This window comes from Cervus elaphus, chromosome 7, assembly GCF_910594005.1.
Source record: "Cervus elaphus chromosome 7, mCerEla1.1, whole genome shotgun sequence".
NCBI classification, from domain to species: Eukaryota; Metazoa; Chordata; class Mammalia; order Artiodactyla; family Cervidae; genus Cervus; species Cervus elaphus.
In genome coordinates, this window is record NC_057821.1 from 39,777,501 (window position 1) to 39,801,060 (window position 23,560).

The 23,560-nt window shown below is 41.3% G+C and overlaps 2 protein-coding genes across 6 annotated transcripts in view; one reads left to right on the forward strand and one right to left on the reverse strand.

The window, feature by feature from the left end:
* The window catches only part of DEK (DEK proto-oncogene), a 29,473-nt gene extending 20,918 nt beyond the window's left edge, over positions 1-8,555 (forward strand). For both annotated transcript variants that reach the window (XM_043908435.1, XM_043908436.1), the window contains 4 exons: positions 3,186-3,321; positions 3,654-3,802; positions 6,480-6,548; positions 7,006-8,555. In XM_043908435.1, coding sequence (XP_043764370.1) covers positions 3,186-3,321; positions 3,654-3,802; positions 6,480-6,548; positions 7,006-7,017 — 366 coding nt within the window. In that variant the 3' untranslated portion in view covers positions 7,018-8,555. The remainder of the gene's footprint in view (positions 1-3,185; positions 3,322-3,653; positions 3,803-6,479; positions 6,549-7,005) is intronic.
* Positions 8,556-8,913: 358 nt separating this feature from the next.
* KDM1B (lysine demethylase 1B) overlaps positions 8,914-23,560 on the reverse strand; it is a 41,981-nt gene continuing 27,334 nt past the window's right edge. For 3 of the 4 annotated variants that reach the window (XM_043908430.1, XM_043908434.1, XM_043908433.1), the window contains 8 exons: positions 21,960-22,087; positions 20,720-20,851; positions 20,049-20,123; positions 18,115-18,231; positions 17,030-17,155; positions 15,938-16,060; positions 13,885-14,037; positions 8,914-10,822 (listed from right to left, as the gene is read on the reverse strand). In XM_043908430.1, the coding sequence (XP_043764365.1) occupies positions 10,739-10,822; positions 13,885-14,037; positions 15,938-16,060; positions 17,030-17,155; positions 18,115-18,231; positions 20,049-20,123; positions 20,720-20,851; positions 21,960-22,087 (938 nt within the window). In that variant the 3' untranslated portion in view covers positions 8,914-10,738. The remainder of the gene's footprint in view (positions 10,823-13,884; positions 14,038-15,937; positions 16,061-17,029; positions 17,156-18,114; positions 18,232-20,048; positions 20,124-20,719; positions 20,852-21,959; positions 22,088-23,560) is intronic. The other variant, XM_043908431.1, reaches the window with a different exon arrangement.

The following is a 23,560-nucleotide window of genomic DNA, read 5'->3' on the forward strand; positions in this document are numbered from 1 at the left end:
AACAGTGACCATAAGGGGCCAGCAAGAGCTAAAATATTTGCTATTTGCACTTCATAGAAAAGGCTTGGTGACAGACCCAGACCGTATATTTCTCTCATTTTGCATGGTTTATAGCTAGGTGAGTAAGCTGTGGGGCTTTTAAGAAATACACAGGTCTCCAGCCCCCACCCTTAATTTTTTTCTCTCTCTCTTAAAATATACAACCTATTTAGGTAAGTTGTGCCAAAAGACTGATACTAAAAATCAAGAAGTTTGGCTAACTGCTATTGGTAGAAAAATTGTCTTAGCAAGCAGAGTGATTCTAATGAAATAGAACCTTGGAGTTGGAATAGATCTTGAAAAGTTATCTATAGTCTCCAAGTATCATTTCCCATCTCAATTTTCCAAATAATTACATAGCAACAGCTAAGTGGTAGTTCTAAACTTGGCAGTGGAGATCAAGAAACAAGATAGAGTCTCCGTGTTAAGCCGTTCAGTCTGGTTGGCAGGAGGGGAGAGGTCAAAGATTAGGAGGGGAAAAGTATGGGAAAATAGTTAAGAAAGTGGTTTTCTCAAGCTGGAGTATTTCTCTCTTTCTACGAGCAGGTAGGGAGCAAAGATCCAGACAGGGAAACCTCACAGGAGGTAACAGTTTGATCTGAGCGTTAAAGGATAAACAAGAGAGGTTGGCATAAGGAAAGAAAGGGGTTTGGAGAAAATGATGCAAAACTGAATTACATGAGAGGCCCATCTTAGCTTCACTAAAAAAAAAAAAAATTCTAGAGAAATGATCCTGGAGCCTGTACAGAGTTTGGAGGAAAGGGCCAGAGATAGCACTAATACTGAGTTTGGTTACATTTTATTGCCTTTCTGTCTTTTCTGCCAGCACTTTTAATTCTTTGTTATTCCCAGTAACATTTGTATGAGAATTAGATCATGGTATCATTGACTTGCTGCACTGGGTCAGCTCAGTAGTTTTCACCTGTGGCTTACAGAAAACTGTAGCTACTTTGGTCTTCTCTATAAGCAGCTAGTGCAGTAGGAGGCACACTGGACCTAACCAGGGTCTTGCTTCTTACTAGCTGTAACGCATTGTTGCACTTAACTGCACAGATGTATTTTCCTCATTTATAGTAACGTCAGTTGTTTGTCATTGTGGGGTTTTTTTTTTTGGCTTTGTTTTGTTTTTTAGGTCATATGAGCTTGTGTATATGAAAGCAGTGCTGTACAAATGCCTTTTTCATTTTCCTTTTAATTTTTAACCATATTCTGGGTTCAGATCCTGCAAATGATGCAGAGATGAACATAGCCAGAAATATTGAAGTGGCTACTTTATGGCAGGTGCTTTTGTAGTTTTTAGGGACAGAGCTAAATTAGATATTTGGGTGTCTCTTCTCATGGAGATTGTCAGATAGGCCCCTGAGAAACTTGCAGTGTAGTGGGAGAACAGACATGTAAATCCCTACACTTTGAAACACATAAATAATGTTAAATGTTTTCTTTGGTGCCTTTTATGTATTCGATCCTCACAGAAGTTCTACAGATATGGCCATAGTTGGTTGAATCTGCAGTGCCTGGAAGGCATCATTTAAATGTAGATTATAAATGTATCCCAGTATCTAAGATGTGGGAGGGGGCAAATGTTAAATTTAGGCAAGTCTGGTATTATTACCTCTACTTTGCAGATGCAGAATCAGACACAGGAAGGATAAGTGATTTGTCTGAGAATTCAAAATTGCTCACTGATGGAGTCAAGACTTGAATCAGGAGTTTGGCTCCAAAAACCTGTTTTCTAATTCACTGCTTCACAAAACCTTCCATAAAGACAGAGCAAATGAATTGTAGGTCAAGTGCTGTGGGGGCTGCCGATTAATCAGATTGGCTGTACTCTGAAAGATTTGGAGAATGTGATTGCTGAGAGAGGTTTAGACTCATGCATGAAATTTCCCTAAGGAGAGGAGAGGGGATGAAAGTAATGAAAATTTGAAAGGTTGTGTAGAATTTAAGTGGGCGTGGTTTTTTACTTTCCTTCTCAGTTTTCCCAGGGGCTCTTTTCATTATCTCCAAAATACTAGGTGATCTTGTTTGCCTTAACTTCCAAAAACTGTCTGTTGTTGCAATGTCAAGGTCTATCTTTTTGAGATTCCCTGTTTTCCGAAGTTCCTAATATATTTTTCCTGTACCCAATATCTTATCTTCAGGGCAACTAAAGTGGTTTTTAGCACCTGTAAGGCTAAAGCACACGATGTGAATTATTTGTCTGATTGTCTCTCTGCTCAAGATGAAACACATGAGTTTCTACAGTTTATGTCACTATTCAGCTTTCACTGTTTCCCTATGCCAGCACTTACATTATGAAAAATATATTTTACTGAATTCCTACCATGAGTTTGTTACATAGAGTAATGGCCACCCCCTCCTGCATTCTTGCATGGAGAATCCCATGGACAGAGGAGCCTGGCGGGCTGCAGTCAGTGGGGTTGCAAAGTCAGACACAGCTGAGCGACTGACACACTATAAAGATTTTTTAAAAACTGTAATTTTGTCATTTTAATCTCTGTATATTTGCTTTTATTTTATTAGCTCTGAGTTAGTGTTTAAGAAAACAGGATCTGGAGTAAGATCTGTTTGAAGCTCACGTCTTTATTTTATTATGTGACTGTACAAAACCTCTCTGAGCCTGCATTTCCTCATAGGTTTATAAAAAGTTACTGAGAAACTACTTTGCACTATTTTAGGAGTTAGGGATACATCAGTGAACACAAAAAGTTCAAAAAAATCCTTGTTCTCATGGAACTTACCTTTTAGTTGGGAGAGATTGACAATAAATAACAGAATATTAATAGTACTTAATATTTTACAGGTTTTTTTTCCCCCAAGAGTAAAGTCTTCTGCATATAAAGTTTTCTCTCCATAGTGTATAAGAAATGTGAGCACTTATTATTTATAAAGTTTGATTCTTTACTAGTTTATAAACTAGTAAACTATTTATAAAGTTTGATTCTTTTCACTTGACTAGTCTTGTGTTGGGATAAAATTAAGTTTCTTGAATGTTACTCATCTCAGAAGTGGACAGTTAGTAATAATTTTTCACTGGTGATATTGACTACGTTAGGTTTCTCTGCTGTTGTTGAGGGGTGTGGACAAGTAGAGGGATGGCAGTTAATCACTCATCAATGTATGTACTTTGTTTTTATTTCCAACAGCCACCAAAAAAGACATCCAAAAGAGAAAAGCCCAAACAGAAAGCCACTCCTAAAAGTAAAAAATCTGCAAAAAGTGCTAATGTTAAGAAGGCAGATAGCAGTACCACCAAGAAGAATCAAAATAGTTCCAAAAAAGGTATGTTAGAAATGACACATTTTCAGCAACCCTAAATAGCTACAACTTATATGCTATAGTGTGGTTTTTAAACATATGTGAAAAATAGGTAAACTATGAAGAACTTTGAGGGGAGTATACCAGTTTTGTGTAGTTTATCATTTTTCAAAATCGACAAAAATTTCAGTGCGTGTTTTATAGGTACTATAGGGCAGTGATCTATAATTTTTTTAATTTAGTACCTTTTCAAGAATCTGATGAATGTTGATAGAATCTTTCCTAATCTGTCTTGAATATTATTTTTCTATGTAAGAAAAAATTTATTTTCATGTCATAAAATATCTTACTTTTAGAAAGTGAATCTGAGGATAGTTCGGATGATGAACCTTTAATTAAAAAATTGAAGAAACCTCCTACAGATGAAGAGTTAAAGGAAACTGTAAAGAAATTATTGGCCAGTGCTAACTTGGAGGAAGTCACAATGAAGCAGATTTGCAAAGAGGTAATTGGACAAATACTGAGATCATTTTCCTTTTATTTGAAAAAAATCTTTCACCTATCCCTCAGGTTAAAGCTAGATTCTTACATGCTTTCATTCATTGAATAAGTATTTATAGAACTACTACATGCCAGGTGTTCTTGTAGGCACTGGGGTACCACTTTGAGTAAAGTAGTCAAAACCTCTGCCCTATTAGAGTCATTTTATAAACAAATAGTAGAATGTATACAGTGACTGAAGTTAAAGTGATACATTCCAAACTGCATAGGAATAATCTTTTTTCCTAACCTGGAAACAATTTTTATTGATGCATCCCTAGATTATGTTAGTTTAACCAAGCAGAATCTCGTGGGCTACCTTACTTTCAGTACTACTGTGATAAATGAGAAGGTCAGATTCCAGGTTAGATTCTTAGCTCAAACTTTTGTGAAATTCTTTCTGATACTTCTCAGGAAATGATCTAGTCTTGAATATGATTCCATACTCTAGGTTGAGATTAGAAGATTTGAGAATCTGGTTTCTTATGGTAAAATGAAATTAAAATTTGAAATGTACTAAAGGTGGAATATTGTTAACCTTTTAAAGATACCGATTATTGTTTCTCATGTTCATTCGACATTGGCTGAGCCCCTGCTGCACGTCAGGCACTGGGATAGGTGTCAGACGTGGTGGGATGTGTTCTCATCTCTACAGGGCGCAGCAGCTTGGGGGACAGCTAGGTAACACGTTCAAGCTGAAATGGCAAGTACCCTTTAACCTAGCAATTCCATTTCTAGGTCTCTATCTCAAAGACATAGTCACATCTACACAAAATGATTTCAATAATGTTCAGCCTGTCTGTAATACTGAAAAATCAGAAACAACCTAAATGGCCTTCGATAGGGAAATGTTTAAACTGTACATCCACACTTTTGGAATACTGTGTAGCAGTTCAAAAGAACATCGAAAAACCTTCCAGGTATTTTCAAGTTTTTGAAACAGAGGTATTTCCCTGTTACGTAAATACAGAGAAAGACTATATTGCCATTGACACGTTTATATGTTTGTATATAAACTTATTTTTAAAGATCTGGAAGAATAATAGCAGACTGATAGCTCGTTTCCTTTGAGAGGAGAGGCTGAAAGGAAAGTTAAAGGAAGACAAGAACTGTTCATTTTAGTGACTTTGTGAACACATTTACGTAATTTTAAGGGGATTATTAATAACACAGAGAGGTCAGGTGAGAAGAACATGAGGGTTTTTTTGGACTCCGTAAATTCAGAGAAAATTGTTGGCCCAGTAGCAGTTCTGCAGGATGGTACATGCCAGGGTTATCCCTTTGACTGAGAATTAATAGGAACGTGAATTAAAGTTTCTGTGTTAGTAATTAAATTGGAGAATGGCACAAGCTGGTCAAATACTTTTTCAGGTCAGGGAGGGAGAGTGGCAGCTTGTGTTAGGCTAAGGGACAGCCGTGAGAAAGGAGAAGCTGCAGGCCCTGAGCCTTGAGATGGGTCCCTGCGAAGGTAGAGACAGAACTGCTGATGGATCCCGTACACATGAATGGGAGAAGAGGCAAGTCAGAAAGTTGAGGAAATTCAGAGTAATGCCTTCTCAACTGAGAGCAAGTGTGTGGGCACAAATAAGGGGAAGTTGCTGCTGGTGAGAATGCAAGGGAGACCTCATTAGAACTCCTTGGGATTTCTAGGGGGCTGTGACATTGAATACCACAAACTTAAAACAGGACCAGTCTTTTTTTAACTTTATTTTAGTTGATAAAAAACCATTCTTTTCAAATTTGTTATATTTTCCTACAGAACTTAACCGTAGAAAATTGGTAGTTAGATTAAGGGTTGGAGTTTTGCAGAGGAAGAACAAAAGGCAATCAGTTAGAGTAATGGAAATGATTGACCGTGTTCGCAGAGGTTGGCAAAATACAGCCTGTGGGCCACTGTGCCGCAGCTGTACCCACTCCTGAGTATTGCCTACAGGACCGTTTATGCTGCAGTGGCCTGGCTGAGTAGTTGTGACTAAAACTGTCATTGGAAAGCTGAGATCACTTCTAGCCCTCTGCAGAAAATGTTTGCTGACCTTGAATTGTACGATAGGAGTGAAGCCAGCCAGGTGTATATGGGCAGGTCGGGACTAGAAGTCATTGTGAAACCAAGTAGCAAGTATCAGATTGAGAAGTCTAGAGGCTAAAAATTTAGGAGTAGACTCAAAGATATAACTAAATCTCAGTGATAATAGCTTCGGGGAAGGGATGGAACAGTGATGGGGAGGCTGAAATTCACCAGAGTTGAAGTTGAGGAATCATAAACATGTTAGATGCTGTAACAGAGAAAAAATAAAAGGATACCTTTAAAAAATGACTGACAGGTAACCTACCAATATAAAGAATTTAATCCACTTAACTAAGATCTTTCTAGATGGTTTCCTCGCGCATGTTTATTGTTCACTCAGCTGTACTATATAAAACTGAGAACGTTTGCACGCTAGTTTATTTTCTGCTCTATATACAGTATTATTTAAAACGACTCATTTGCTGTAGAATTCTACATGGTGAATGAACCACTGGTGGTCAGCATGTACTGTTCAAAGCTACATGTAGCTCTTTGTCCACAGCACAGATTTCTTCATTATCCAAAGAGAATATTACTGGATTTTTAAATCTACTTTTGTTTTCCCTTTTCACTATAGGTATATGAAAATTACCCTGCTTATGACTTAACTGAAAGAAAAGAGTTCATAAAAACAACTGTTAAAGAGGTAACTATATCCAACTTTTCCAGTTTTGATCATTTTAGACTTAAAAAGGAAATTACGTGTAAATACTGCATATTTTTCAAAATATTTATGTCATGATTTGTTGCTCAAAATTTCCTCAAAATAGATAGGAAAATATAGTAATTTTCATCTCCATTTTAGAGCTTAAAAATAGAACATTAGTGACAAAACTTGGCCTCAGATGAAGATACGGGCTCTGTGTACATGGGCAGGCAGTCAGCTCCAAGGAGCTCACGCGACCACTTGAGCACATGTTCCTTCCTGTCCACCAGTTAAAGGCAGGAGAAAATCAGCAGCAGCTGTAGTCTTAGAGTGATCCCAGCTGATTTCCCAAGGTCATAGTGATAAGGTAGAAGTTAAAAAATAGAGTGAGGTTTTGATTTATGTGTACCACATACTGTATTTTGGATATGAGGAACTGTTTTCTCTTTTGTTACAGCTGATTTCCTGAGAAAGAGGACAGAGACAGATGACCTGTGCCCATGGAGCTAAAGATCTGACTTATATACCATTATACCAGCAAAGAGAATGTATTTCCTTTTCTAAATCTTTGCAAGCATTGTTGGTAGAACTTCCTGCTGACCTTTTTATCTTGAGTGTTAGGTGAATTTGCGTTTGCCATTTTAAATTGCATTTTTATGCAGTTTTTAGTTTAAATTTTTGCATGGCTACAGTAATTGTCCCTTGCTTTTATAGTTGTATTTTGTACATTTTGGATTTCTTTATATAAGACTAGATTCTTGAACTGTTGTAGTTTTTAGTGTACGTGCGTACCATTAGCTTAAGTCATACTTTTAATCAAGTAGAACAGAAACTATGGTAATTGGCATTTATACATGCAGAGACTGTTGCAGTATTTAGTAGATGAAATATTTTGAATACACATCTGTCAGTGTTAAAACCAGTGGCGGTGTGTTCATCATGTTAAAAATATATGAGCTTCAGCTGCCCAGATGACTAAATTGGAACTTTTCTCCTGCATGTATATATATGTCAAATTGTCAGCATGACAAGAGTGACAGATGTTATTTTTGTATTTTTAAAAACGAATTTGTTGTATATAAAGTTTTTTTATTTCTTTTGTGCAGATCAATTTTTAAACTCATATAAGTAGGTATCTTTACAGTTACAAACTATGAAATGACAGTGTTCAGCCAGATGGTGTGACGGAGCAGTGAAAGTCAGTTCAGTGAAGAAAACACTGAAGCAATAGATAGTTCTCTGCTTTGCCTTGAAGTGTCATCAGTTTATAGTTTCAGTGTTAACTCTGCAAGTGTCTGTAGATACATTTTATATTAAGGGTAGACCAAAATCAACACATCAAAACTTCAAAAATTGGGGGGATCTGGATCAAGTAGAAGCACATTTGGCTTCAAATAAATATACTGATTTTTATTATTAACTGCTTTTGCCCACATAAAAAGCTGGTATTTACAGGAACCCTGGCCACCTTTGTAATTATGGTTGAAAGTATCAACTGTAATGCCAGAAGATGATAATGCATAGACAGTAGTGGGTATCTGACAAAGTATTTTTCAAAAGTGATGGACTTATTTCTAACATTAAAGAAAGGTAACATATTCACAGAATCAGGGGTGTTAAGTTTTGGCCAATCAGGATTCTAGGTGATCAACATATGGACCACTCCTGAAGGAGACTAATTTTGTCTTTTGGTTGTCTTAATCAGTTTATTAAATAATCTCTGAATTTTAAAACTGCTGCTTATGTGAGAATTAGGCCTTTGATGAACCAATGAGTGTTTAAAATATCTTTGCATCATAGTACAGAAATATATAAAAATATGTTGACTGCTAACAGGTATTTTCACAGGTTTGACTTGTTTCTTGATAAAGTTATTACGATATTAAAGAAAGGTATACTTAATACAAATGATTGAAATAAACAACTAAATGAGACTTGAGAACTGGCCTTTGGTTTTAAATACTTGATTTGTTCCTATAAACCTTGTCAATAAAAACAATAAATCAACGCCTCTGTCTCTTTGCATTTGATATGTTAACATGTATTTCAGAGTAGAGATTTTTTTAATGGATTTATTAGCCTTGTAGCCCATATAACTTGGAGTGCTCATCACTGGTAATTAATTGCTTTTACTTTGAAAAAATACATTACAAAGAAATCTGGGCAGGGCGGGGGTGGTTTGTGCTCTCACAAAACTAAGTTGGTCAGAGTTAACTTATCTGTGATCATTCACTTGAAAAGGATACACGGTATAATGCCTGCGCCCTGCACAGTCTGTTTGGAGGTTGAAGGGGTTGAGTTGGTGTGTGTGAAAGACTGTGGTGAAGATGTATCTGCTGAGTGTGTATTCATCACTATAGTGCAGTGTATTTGAAAAACATGTTTTATTAAACAGTTTTACACAATCAGCTGTTCACAGTCTGCAGTTAAAACACATTCACTGCTATTAAACAAAATCTTCAGGTAGCAGTGAAAAACATACTCAAGAAAAAAAAAAGTACCGTGGCTCCTTAAAGAACAAAATGTTAGGTGATGTCACTTGAGACAGGAAATGAGGGGTTTTTTAAAAATACACATTTACTGTACTTTCTTTAGGTAGGTCTCCCCCCTTGTTTGCTTATAACAAGTTTAAGTGCCCAGAAACCAAAGTAATGATGGACTGTGAACCATTTCAACTTAAAGTGTTTTGCGTTTATCACTTGACACTATTTAAATGTTTTAATACAGGAAACACTTGAAGCAGAATACTTCCCAATCAGTACCAATGACTTTCCTTAGATAACCCTAAGATCAACCTTTTCCTGTTAACTTTGAAACCAATTTACTGCTGTTTGCTTTCTTTCAGCTGTATCATACTTCTGGGGAGGGAGGTATGTCTTAAGTTCTTTCTAAAGTTCACGATATATTCTTTGCATAAAATACAATTTCTACTTACAACCTGACTTTAAAAATACCTACTATTTTGAAAAGTGGTTTCAAAGTCATTTTGAGTCCTTTTTAAGCTGACCAACATACTGAAAGAATTCTTCAAAGACTTTTTAAAACAAAAGCACTGAAGTTACCCATATTTCTAACCTGTAAACTGAAGTTTCTTGGCAAGATGGGCATCCTGAAGACCCTGAAATCAGTGTTTGTTTATTTTTTTGTCATGAGTGAAAGAAGGAAAAAGTAAAATTTACTATGTTCTCAGGCTTTTAAGATATGGCTTATAAAATGTGTAATATTTATCCCAGGATATTTCACATTTTTCTGCAGTTTTCCAGTGGACCTGCCTATGGAATACTGAAAACAATTCTATAAAAAATATTCCTAGAGACTTAATCAGTTATTTTAAAAAGAGGCAGTAGGGAGAGACTTCTATTAAATTATTCTGACCCTTTTGCTAGTGGTTGCCAAAGTTAAGGCTATTTAAAGTGTCCCATCTGCACAAACATGGCTCTAAGAAAAATAGCCATATTCTGTGTCTAAAGTACGAAGACCACACTCTGTCTTCTCCATTCTCAGTGGTACCACACCTGTATTGTTGAATCGAAAATTTTGCCAATGAGTGCACAGATGTAATATGTTTTATTATAAAAGATACCTGAATTTAAATTTCTTTTGAACACCTAATGGGAGGAAATACGTACAATATAAAATAGAAGTTTTATTTACCTTGGAAGAGTTTGTACTGTATCCAAAAAGGGAAGATTTCTATCTAAATTTAAGTAAAAGCTCAATATTAGAACTATATAAAAATCTTAAGGCTCATTGGCAAAGATACTGATAAATTGTCACAGAAATACATGGCTTTGTTTTTTTTTTAATGATTCCTGCTTGACTTGGTTTTTCAATGTGTGAAAATTGGTCAGCCAAAAAAAAAGTCAGATTTCAAGGGAATCTCTTAACCATGGAAGAATCATATCCAAGGTCACACCTGAAGGTTATATTCTGCCTTACTCTGAAATTGGAACATTTAGCACTAGTCAGACCAAAGGAAAATGCTATTAAATATAAGTGCTTATAAAAGGATTCTTGTAACCCATGCTTTCAGAATGGTAAAAACTGGTTTATATTACCATACCACCTTGGAACATTTCAGTTTTGCTACCTAGAGAGGACTGTTTGATTTTATCAAAATGAGGTCTAACATGTTTTTCAAACCTTTCCATTTGGGATACAGAAGAAAGCTGCGTCCAAACAAATTCTATTTAAAATGCTGCGATCTTGCTTGCTTCTCGAACACCACTCAAATATGCCCCTGTAACAGTTTGTGGAAAATGCCTGTTTGTTGCCTGTTAAAAAAAAAAAAAATTAAAATTCGAGATCATGTATAAGAAATTTAGATGACTATAAAAATATATCAAAATATAGTAGGGACTTACACTTTCCTCCCATCCTCCTAAAATGTTGCCACTCCTGTGTGCTCACAGGAGCACTCGACTCACCCATCACAGGACCTGAACATTTCTGGCTTATCTCACCATGTTTCACCAAATTCATTCTACACAGTCAGCACTCGTGTGAAGTACTGTGTGACATTCATGAAGGTATTATGTATGCCAGGTACTGGAGTTAAGAATAATGAGGCAGACACAGCCCCTCCCATCAGACAAGTAAATAGTGGTAAGTCAAAACGAGCACAAGAAGTGAATCAGTCCATCCTTGGCTGGAGTTTTGCTGGATGAGTATTAACAAGAAGAGGTGTAACACACACAGAAGGGAAAGACAAAGGTGAGGACTATCAGCAGAGAACCTCACCTGCAAGGAGGTTATAGTGGGAAGAGAGTAAGTAAACGAGGTCAGGAAAGTCAGGCTTGGATTTTCAACTGTTAGGTATTTTCTGTCATCGTTGTTAGGTATTCTTGCCTGGAAATTCCATGGACAGAGAAGCCTGGCATATATATAGTCCATGGGGTCACGAAGAGTCGGATGTGATTGAAGCGACTGAGCACGCATGCAACCAAGACAAAGTCTGGGATGTGATTATGGGAGAAGAGTAGCTAAAATGTAGTCAAGTAGGTCAGAGAAAAGGGAATATAAGAAACATGAAGTTCTATGTGAATTTAGGTTCCATGTCACCCAAACTGATAGCTGGAATGAAATGGAAAAACATACCGGAGCAAAAGACTTTAATAAGTGGGAGGATGATCAGGAGGTCAGGGGGAACACCATTACTCGGGAAAAGAGTAGCAGAGTAATAGAAATGTTAAAAGAAATGGGTTTTATAAGAAGTACTTAGTCACTTCAGTGGTGTCTGACTCTTCAACCCTATGGGCTGTAGCCCGCCAGGCTCCTCTGTCCGTGGGAGTCTCCAGGCAAGAATGATGGAGTGGGTGCCATGCCCTCCTCCAGGGGATCTTTCTGACCCAGGAATTGAACTTGGGTGTCCTGCACTGCAGGCACCTTCTTTACCAGTGAGCTACTGGGGAAGCCCTTTTGTAAGAAGATGAGGCAGCAACTGGAGAGAGTCCCTTGGACTGCAAGGAGATCCAATCGGTCCATTCCGAAGGAGATCAGTCCTGAATATTCACTGGAAGGACTGATGCTGAAGCTGAAACTCCAATACTTTGGCCACCTGATGTGAAGAACTGACTCACTGGAAAAGACCCTGATGCTGGGAAAGACTGAAGGTGGGAGGAGAAGGGGACGACAGGATGAGATGGTTGGATAGCATCACTGACTCAATGGACGCGAGTTTAAACTCTGCGAGTTGGTGATGGACAAGGAGGTCTGGCGTGCTGCAGGCCATGGGGTCACAAAGAGTCGGACACAACTGAATGACTCAACTGAGGTAGCAATTGTATCAAAGCAGCAAAGAAGAGTCAAAACTTCTAAAAGCCTGTTCATGGCCCTTTGGCCCTCAGGGCCATCTCTTGGAAGCAGTCGACAGTTGTGGCCTGGATTGCAACCATTAAGCTCTTTTCCTACAAAGTTGGTGCTTTACAGGCCAAAGAGGAAATCAAAGTCAGCTGGTTTTAAAATGATAATTCTTTTGTAATAATTCAAAAGCCCTGAAAAGAAAATATTAAAAACACTATTTTAGATGAATCGAGGACAGCCTGTATAATCCTAAACTGTATTAGGGTATGAAGACAGATGAAAGAGTGCTGAGAATTTACTGTATTTTGATGAACTGGATGGATGTGGAGGGTGGGGAAGGGGTGATGGGGAATAGCGAAAGCAAACTAATTCAACCCCAGAAATCTTTTTGTTGTTGTTGTTTATCATTAATTTAAAAAATAAATACTGAAATACTGAAAAGCGGGATCTAGAAGTATGAACCCCAACCCTGGAAAATGGTAAGGAGGAATCCTGGGAGGACAGATCTGCAGGAGTCCCCAAGATAAACTAGAGCAAAGAGAGGATGTCAGAAAAGGGGGTTTCAAGGAATGGAACCTACAGGCTGTCTATAGGGATTCAACTATGAACTAGAGAGGACTCAAAGTGGGGAGGCTTGCGCCATCCCTAGTGGTCCACTGGTTAGGATTCTGCAACTCTGCGTTTCCACTGCAGAAGGCATGGGTTGGATCTCTGGTTGGGGAATTCAGATTCCCAGACATGGCTCAACAACAACAACAAAAAGTGGGGAGGCTTAAGGAGCGGTATAAAAAGAGTTATGGAGAAGGAAATGGCAACCCACTCCAGTATTCTTGCCTAGAGAATGCCATGGACAGAGGAGCCTGATGGGCTGCTGTCCATGGGGTCGCACAGAGTTAGACACCACTGAAGCGACTAAGCATGCATGCACTGGGGAAGGAAATGGCAACCCACTCCAGTGTTCTTGCCTGGGAAATCCCAGGGACGGCGGAGCCTGGTGGGCTGCTGTCCATGGGGTCGCACAGAGTCAGACACCACTGAAGCAAATTAGCAGCAGCAGCAGCAGCAGAAAAAGAGTTAAGCTAATGAAAAAAGAGGTTACTATGACTGAAGAGGAAACAGCTGCGTAAGAAAAGAATCAGCGGTCGCCTTCCCGGCTCAGCAGTAAGCAACCACATCACATAAGCACTGACACGAATTTAAAATTGAATTGTGAAGTAAACAGACGGAAGAGATGAAACAGGCTAAGTCTTTAACCTGACAGGAAGTCTGGAGGTAATGTCTTAACTTCTTAAGTCCAAAGACAACAATGTAAAGATCTTAAGGCATGATGTAAACTCCAGAAGAAAACAGCAAAAATAGTTAAAAAATGGCTGCTCAAGGAGCTTGAGGAGGATGTTGTCAGGGTACCTGCCGTTCGTTGCCATAAGACTTTTGACGGTATCTGACGTCGCTTTTAAGCTCTGAACGCAGACCACTTCAACTAAAAGCAAGTGATCCAAATGAAAGCAATCGGGGTCGGAACGACAAAACCCACCTCGCCAGCAAAAAAGACGGTTCCTTGTATTTCCTCAGCAAGGATGTCGTAGGCCTCACCGCTGCCCCCTGTCTTCACGAAGCTGTATGCCATCTGGATCCAGGGGTCCGTGCTCCAGCGGGTGACAAAGTACTTGGTGGGATCTGGGACCTCCTGTGTCAAGCAGAAGGGATCGGAAGTGACTTGGACTGGATGCAACCCAACCGTTCTAAAATTACAGCCCTCCCGCCATCCGGAAAGTGAGTTAATCCCTGTGGCATTCTGGGACAGCAGTTCCCAGTATGACCCTCCTGCCCGCCCGTTGCTCTGCCCAAGGCTCCGTATCCGTGTCTCTTCCTCTATCGCTGCCCCATCTTTCTGACCTTCCCCAACACACACGTCTCCTCACTTCAACACCTTGTCCTTCTGCCAGAGACAATTTCCCCAAAGGCTAAGAGTCCAGGTATTCCTCTTCCCTGGGGCTTCCCTGGCAGCTCAGACAGTAAAGAATCTGCCTGCCAATGCAGGAGACCCAGGTTTGATCCCTGGGTTGGAAAGATCCCCTGAAGCAGGGCGTGGCAGCCCACTCCAGTATTCTTGCCTGGAGAATTCCATGGACAGAGGAGCCTGGCGGGCTACAGTCCATGGGGTCGTGAAGTCGGACATGACTGAATGACTAACATACACACACATTCCCCTTCTCATCACCTGGAAAGCACTGGACCAGAGGAGGGGAGGGATGGGCAGGGTCTGAGGACCTCTGACTGGAATTCTCAACAGGCTTCTCCATAGAACAGCTACACCGGTCATGTTTCACCCTTTTAAGTTTCAGATAATTCTGTAGGCTGACCACTGCCAAGCGCCACTGTGAAACAGATTTCTGTGCAAACTGTGTGCTAAGTTCCAAATAACTGATTTGAAAACGAATTTTGAGACAGAAGTCCCAGGCGAGGGACTATTGTGAGAGAGAATTGCACCATGTAAAATAAGCAATACCCCGAGGGCCCCCCTCTTTCTAATGTACATTATGTTTTGAGTCATTTCTCTTCTTTCTACTTCTGCTCCTTTATTGGAAAAAAGATATACATCATGCCATTTATAAATCTCCAGAGACGGTGAGATTTAGTAAACTGGCGAATAGAAAGTACCTTGAGCTTCTTGGAGAAAAGGGAAAGAGACTAGCGGTGGGGGTGCAAGAAAATTCTGGACAAGGTCCCTTTGAATGGAAAACTGCTGTCAAAGCTTGCTAGGGTTTGGGAACAGGATACCCAAATATAGGATCAGTGGAAAATGCTGAGTCTTTCCCTCTTGAGGAGAGAAAGGGGGTGTGCATGATGTGAGAAAAAAAGGAAGAGAGTGTTAAAGGAGGAATGGGGTACTATTATGAGCTGCACTGTGGCCCCCTACTCAACTTCAGATGATGAAACCCTAACCTGCAGAACCTCAGAAGGCGACTCTATTTCAGACAGGACTTCGATGAGCTAAGTCAAAATGACGTCATTCAGGTGGACCTTAATCCAGGATGCCAAGTGCTCGTCTAAGAAGAGAGGATTAGAACACAGACGGCATAGACAGAGGCGAGACAGCAGGAGGACACGGGGGAAGCAGCCATCTGTGAGCCAAGGAGGGAGGCCTCAGGGGAAACCAACCTCCCACCCCCACCCCCTCGATCTAGTGTCTAGCCTCCATAATTGTGAGGCGATGGATTTTTGTTGCTTGGACTACCCAGTCCGTGGCAGTCTGTCATGGTGGCCCGAGTAAACTAATGCAGTTACTTCAGTGGAAAGTTGGGGCTTCCCTGGTAACTCACATGGTAAAGAATCTGCCTACAATGTGGGAGACCCAGGTTCGATCCCTGGGTCAGGAAGATCCCCTGGAGGAGGGAATGGCAACCCACTCCAGTACTCTTGCCTGGAGAATCCCATGGACAGAGGAGCCTAGCGGGCTACATACAGTCCACGGGGTCGCAAAGAGTCGGACACGGCCGAGTAACTAACACTTGGATGTTAAAAGAGAGGAAGACTGCGGCCCGTGGCCCTGAGCCCCTTCTCTTTTCAAAGAGCGCGTGTCTGACCTGCTCCTTGAAGAGCTCGCGCAGGGTGGCCATGCACTGCTGCAGCACCTGCTTGTCCTCCAGGTTCCGGACGGCCGCCACCGCCTCCCCCGCGATCACCGACATCAACACGCTGTGCTGCTTCTGGACACGTGACAGGGAAAGGCACTTTACACGCCGGGCTTTGGGGACCCAAGTCTCCAGATGCCCGGGTCTAAGCACTGGGGTGGCCAAAGAGTTCGTTCGGGTGTTTCCATCTGATCTCACGCAAAAACCCGAACGACCTTTTGGCCAACGCAATAGACGTGACCCTCATCCTCACAGGTCACATGTCATCATTTCCTACTGTCTTGAGGCCCAGGCCACCCACCTTCATTTATGCATTTTATTGTTCCCTGCTGGAAAAATTCCAGAAGTCATGTACGTATCAAACCCCCAGGTTCTCTTGGCTTTTCCCTTCTAAGAACTTGTTTTAGAAGAAATGGAATGAGATTGAGAAGGGAAGTCTGTAGATATAATAATGGGGCGGGGGAACCCTTCTTGAACAGTCAGGACATTCTGCTCTTGGCTCCCATGTGGAACCTTTGAAAATAAAGTGTCTTGGGACAGACAGGCAGGAGGAAAAACAACTGTGAGGCTTTGGCAGGACACCAGCACAACCATCACTTTCAAGCCCAGGTGAAAGTCCTCTCCTCAGTCCTCCTCCCCCAACCAATCACGTCTAGTGAATCCCAGACCCGCCCTCATGTGGGCCAATCATACCTGCCCCCTCCCCCCTGGAGGACCCTTGGGGAGAATATTTCAAGTACCATTCATTACTGTGCTATCATCAATTCTCCCTAAGAGGTATTTTTCCATCAGGAAGAATTCTTCCACTTCCATGGCAATGAATTCATTTCCCAGGGACCAACATTAGTACTATATGAGAGATACGGGGGCTCCTTTCCTACGGGAAGATGTGCCCTGCAAGTGTCCCCCCAGCATACAGACAAGACATCCAGAGTGTCCACAATGTCCATTAGTTCCTGGGCTTGACACGGAAGTAACTACCAAACCAAATTCTAAACTGTTAACAAGGGAATTCAAACCACGTTCTAACACCCATGACTTTACCTGGGGATCCATGTCATAGAACACGGCAAAAAGCCCTCGCTTGCTGGCACTAGGAGGAACGTGACCAAAAAAGTCAGCCCCTTGAACTTTACCGTCCCAAAACCTATAAGGAAATTGCAAGGCAATCTGGAAAGCAAGCAAGAGAAAGGTGGTTATGAAACCAAAAGTGTGGCAATCTCTAAGAAGCCACCCATAGCTCTTAAATACTTATGTTAAAAAAAAAAAAAAAAGATGTTCCAAAAAACTCAAACATACTCCCTTTCCATTCTTCTATCCTTTGTTCTCTCTGTGACCATCTGTTTTTTAATACCATTCAGTCCTGTCCTCCCACGGATAATGGTGGGACCCACTGACAACCTCTAGGCTAATCCAAAGATGCAGGGCACTGCTGAGACTTAGTCTTGAAGCTTATGTTCAGGAGATAAAAGTCTTACTACTCATAAGTCTGCTGGTACCTACTGCAGCACTGGCAGATTCTAAAACTGCTAAAGCAGTTTTTCAAGGCAAAGGAAGTGAAACCCTCTCCTCGTTGGAGCTAACTAGTGACGTGTACTAGGGGTTCCCTGGTAGCTCGGTTGGTAAAGAATCTGCCTGCAATGTAAGAGACCGGGATCCAATCCCTGGGTCAGGAAGATCCCCTGGAGAAGGAAAAGGCAACCCACTCCAGTATTCTTGCCTGGAGAATCCCATGGGCAGAGGAGTCTGGCGGGCTACAGTCCCTGGGGCGGGGGGGTTGCAAGAGTCAGACACGACTTAGCGACTAAACTACCACTACTAGTAGTGAAGGGTAGACATGGAAAGCAGGAAAAAATAAAATAAGAATTGCTCATTTATACACCCAGTTCAAACCCTGAATAATGAAAAGTCTTTCTCCCGAATCCAAACTTGCAGAGCCCAGTCCGCTCTCCTCTTTTTGTTTTGATAATATCCTTCTGTATTCTTCAGGAACAATTACTCAAAGGAAAAGGGAGTCTTCGAATGTGACGTGGATTCAAAAATCACCTGTTTCCCAATACCAGAAGTTTGGGAATTCCTGTCATCCGATATTCATCTCTCTAGTTCCCAGGCTTACGTAATTCAGTCACCTTTTCGATGATGCCTGCTCCTAAGCTGTTGATGGCCTTCATCTTCTTGTCTGACAACGGTGGATTAAACTGAATGGCCCCTTTCTGCAGTAAAGCCAGTGGTACAGTGACTAACACCTGTGGGAAATAATGAACCGTTCACATTTTGTCAAGTGTTTATCAATGGGCTGGAAATCTTTCACTTGTAAGCTGGGGTAACTTCCAATTGAAACCGTGTGAGGTGTGCTGACTACTAAAAATATCTGCTTTCATCATTTCAGAGCAGGCTGTTTGAGTCACAGCCTGAAACTCTACTCTAATTTCTCTAAAATCCAGAATACAAAGAAAAAGAGCAAATGGGCCAGGTCAGGGTCAGGCAGAGAATGACACAGCAGGGTTAGCACACCTAGCATGTGGTCCTGGGCCATGAGCTGACTTGCAATTTTATAAGGCCTGTGTGTGTTAGTCACTCAGTCGGGTCTGAGTCTATGGCGACCCCATGAACTGTAGCCCACCAGGCTTCTCTGTCCGTGGGATTCTCCAGACAAGAACACTGGAGCGGGTTGCCATGCCCTTCTCCAAGGGATCTTCCCAACCCAGGGATTGAACCCAGGTCTCCTGCACTGCAGGCAGACTCTCTACCATCTGAGCCACAAGAGAAGCCTGCAATTTATAAGGCAGTATTTAAAAAAAATTTTTTTTACCATTAGGAGGAATACTAGATATTGGCCTGATTCTCACCTGGGGATCACAAATATGGATGCTACTGACAAGTGGTTTTCAACTCTGGTCACATGTTGGAATCACTTGGGAAGCTTTAAAAAAAACACAACCAGACCAGTTCAGCAAGAACCTATGTGGGGTGGGACTTTGTAACATTTCTTGTTAAGCACCTCCCAGGTGATTCTACCCAGAGAAGGAAATGGCAACCCACTCCACTATTCTTGCCTGGAAAATCCCATGGATAGAGGAGCCTTGTGGGTTACAGTCCATGGGGTCGCAAAGAATCGGGCATGACTTAGTGACTAAACCAGCACCACAGCTGATTCAGAGGTGCAGCCAGGGCTGAGAAGGACTGCTAGTCCAAAGTCTATACGACCAATACTCACTACCTAGCTAATTAATGGCAGGAACAATATGAGGAATTATTCCATCCACCCTGGAATTATACACTACCCTGTCTTTCCCATTTGACATGCAATCCGTCATTTCTGTATGAATACCAAGGACTATGAAATATTTTTAGTTAACTGAAATGCATAAAACACAGCTAGTCTAGGAACCAGTGATAGTTCATCAGTTACACTTTTTGGTAAACACTTCAGACATAATTAAATAAATCTATGGGGGTTATTAAGCCCCCTCCACCCCCAACACTTCATTTTCCAACACTACAGAAATCTCAATGTGATTTCATATATTACATTATAGCACCATTCACAGTCCACCTACTAAAGCTGTTTACAAAAAATTCAAATGATATAAAAGTACTTCTGCCAGTTTCAAGATAAAAACACAGTGTTCTTGATCTGAAAAAAGGTTCTGTGGTACAGAAACAAACACACCACCCACTTAGAAACCACTGAATTAAACAAAGGAAAAACAGGTTGCTAAAATGCTGGACTTCTCAGAGCCTTTAAGATGTTCTTATTTAACTTGAAACGTAGACCCATATATCATGCTTTACAAACTTATTTGGTCAAAGAATTTCTTTTCTTGTTCAACTCTCAGAACTAATGCAGCACTACCCAGAATTCCATCTGCCATGAATCTATATGCTGGTCAAATAATTAAATCCAATTGGTACATCCACACACAACTAGTGGAGATACAGAATTCTTCAGGGGTCAAATAAGGCTCCAGGGAGATGGCTAAAGGCAAGCCACTCGGTGGAAAAGCCTGGTCTCTCTCACTCCCAGGCTGCTGGCAGCACCCAGGGGAAGCACAGTGCTTACCTTCTGAGCTGGACACGCTGTTCCGTCCGTAGTGGTAACTTGCACTTCATCTCCAGAATAGTCAATACTCTGTACCTGCTCAAGAAAAGCAATTATGGAAAACATAATGAGGGATGGAACCACACAATCCGGGGTCCTCTCCAATTCCCTTATGATGGGAGTTTACATTTCCAAGGCAATGGCAAACCACTTCCTCACATTCGAAGAACTAAACAGTTATCACTTCCTTCAGGGAACTCTCACTCCGTCATTAAAATTTATAAACACTATGTCAGAATATAGAAAAATCTTTACCACATTGTGTAAGGTGAAATACAGACATATATATATGTAATTGCCTCTATGATTATAACCATGTACAATATGATTTCATAGAAATGTATATTTGAGGGGAAAATTTAAGTGTGAAAAGAACCACGCTGGGTCAGGGAGGTGGTGAGCCACCCGAACGCTTGATTATTAATAAAAGTGCATCTCAGTCACTATTGTTTCCAACAACAGCAGCTACCTAATTGACCAAGATAATGCAACTGATCACAGTATAAAAAGTACCTGCAGACACTGGCTGAACGTCAAAGCAGGCGCCTGTCTGCTATGTAACCTACATGTCCCAAGCTTCACATGCTCCAAATGCCACCAAACCTGAGCCACCCACCGCTGTGGACACTCACGGGAGACCTGAGCCGGATGTCCAGTCCCTCGGCCAGTTTTTCTAAGATGACGGAGTATCCGGGAGTGAGGAGGGTGTGGTCACCCGCAAACTGGGCAAAGAATTCATTGTGGTCCCAGGAGCGAGCAGACACCTGGGAAATACCAGGAGAGGTTGGAAAACAAGAGGTGGTGGAAAACCTGCGGCCTGCACCTAAGGGACAAGAAAAGGAACCCAGGGTGGGAAAAACCATCCCAGGCAGGAGGACAGAGGGTGAAACAGGAAGGAAGCGGGGAGTGACGGACGAACAGATAAAGCCAGGTGGATACTGCTGCCAGGGGAAGGAAATTTCTCAGTGATGCACAGGAAAGCTTATTTAGAACAAAATGTAGATGATTTGGCCATGGGTATCACTCCCTGACAAAAAGATGTATTATACATCAACAACACTGGAAAAGGACAATTCTATGGAAAAGGACAATTCCTGCATCTGATCAGCTCCATATAGAAATATGCCACCTAGATGTCTTCAACATGGAAATTCCATAGAAGCTGAAATGCAGCATGATTTTGGGAAAGTGTTATTCCAATTGCAAAGAATCACTGAATGCAAACATCAATTGTCCCTCCCCCACCCCTACCATAGAGGATAATTAAGTCAGGGATCATCCACAGAACTGTGATTGAATGGTGCAGCATATCCAAGTCGCATAATCAGAGCTGGTGACATGAATTGAAAAATGAAAGTTAGTTGTTCAGTTGTGTCCAACTCTTTGCGACTCCATGGACTGTCGCCCGTCAGGCTCCATGGAATTCTCCAGACAAGAACACTGGAGTGGGTAGCCATTCCCTTCTCTAGAGGAACTTCCCGACCCAGGCAATTTTAAATTTATTTTAGCAAGATGAACAGATCCTAATTGCAAAGATGCTCTATTCTGGTTTCTCAAGAGCAGTGTTTTCAGCCCCCAGTTGCACAGGGCAGTGGACAGACACAGGCCCATGACCCCTCCCCCTCAGCACAACAGCCTTCCTGTCTTCAGGTTGATAGAGTGAGCATCTTCAAAGTCATTATTTGCAGAAAGGCTTCTCCTGCTTTAAAGAATTTTTTTTTCAAAACCACCATAGGGTTCATATACTCTAAAGTTGTGGTTTGGGGACTTTTAAGCAGCAGACCCACGGATCTCTGTTATCCAGACCATTGCGGGCTCAACATTTCAATACGTGAACACATACACACAGAAAGAAGCATGTTCAAAGCCCACCTGATGAAGGTTGCTGCCACAGGCATATTCCAGGTTACTGAGATGGAACTGAAGCACCTGCTCCTCCAGCTCACTGAACTGGATTCCAGACTCTTTGATAAAAGCTTTGTAGATCTCCTCTATCTTTTCTGCAATGGGAAGGGAGCAAAGCAGAATAAAAAAAAAAAAAAAAAGTTGGACATTATGGTCCAATTCCTTATCCTTTGCGCTCCACCTCCTTCAACCCGCAAGGCCCCAAACTTTGGAAGATCTTTCCCAGGTAGACCCAGGGGAAAGGGTAAATGTCTTGACAAGGTTGGTTTCTCTCGGGAAGGAAAACCATATCTTAACGGGGAACGAAGCTATGAGGGTCCTATGTCTTCAACCCTGTTTCATTTCTGCTTAGTGGAGAACCAATTTTTTCTTTTGCTTGAGATAAAGGAAAAGTAACCTCTGTATATATAAATACAGAGAGAGAATTTCCATTCCCTTTCTGCTCCTACTGCACCACCTTAAAGTCAAGTTCTTATAACAGCTCACCTCCACCAAAAGATCTATCAGAGACTGACAACTGGCTATCGTCTCTTACAAACATTCCAAATATTCCACCATGGACTTCCACGAAGGCAACTTTCTGGCTCAACACCTTTAATTACTGGTTCTCCATTGCCTATGTAATAAATTCCAAAACCCACAGCCAGACAGAGTAAGCACATTTTTAGCTTTTCCAAAGACAGCAAACCCCACCTGCCCACTCGCTCAATCTTTTCCTGGTAAATGCCAACCCTGCCACGTCTGCTACTACCATGCTTCTCCCTGGAATGCCCTGCCCCTGCACCCCAGTCCCGTCCATCCTTTATAGACCAGCATCACCTGGCCACCACCAGCCTCAGGAATCACTCCCTGGTTATCAACCCCCAGCACTTATCTATCCCATTCAACTGGAACTTTCAACTATACATATACATCCTTGTGTTATCATTCCAATGACTGTCTTAGATTCCTTTTGCGGGGAGGTGGAGGGGGAAAAGGCTTGTGCCTGACAAATATCTCAGCAAAAATGACCTCTTTAGAATGTTTCCAGTGATGACAACCATCCAACAAAGACGGGGCAGACTCAAAGCTTCTATAAGGCATTCTGCACATGCTTGACTAGAGACAGAACTGGGTATCAGTTCGCTTCTCTTTTTCGACAACTGAAGTTTCTCATTAATATGTTCCATTCTTATGCTAGACTGCTGTATGGAGATGTCCACGGCATCTTTGTACTACGCTCTTGTTCCTAGACCTCTGGGTTTTTTCCACTTTCAGTACCTTCTCATACCAATCCCACCCTGGTATCCCGCTATATAGTCTCTGTTTTCCTTTGGGTTTCATAAAGGTATGGGAAGAACCAAGATTGCTAAAATAGTACATAAAATTAAAGTATAAGCAGGCTGAGAGAAGCCTTCATGTGATTTCTACATAAATAACATTTTAAAGCTTTAGTCCATTTGCTTTGTGAAATTCACTCTAGCTTCTAACTACTTATACTTTTGTCTTCTGAGCTAAATCTAATGAGGTGAGAGCTCAGACAGCTGAGATACTACACTAGGCAGGCTCTAATGTAACCTCATGTAGAG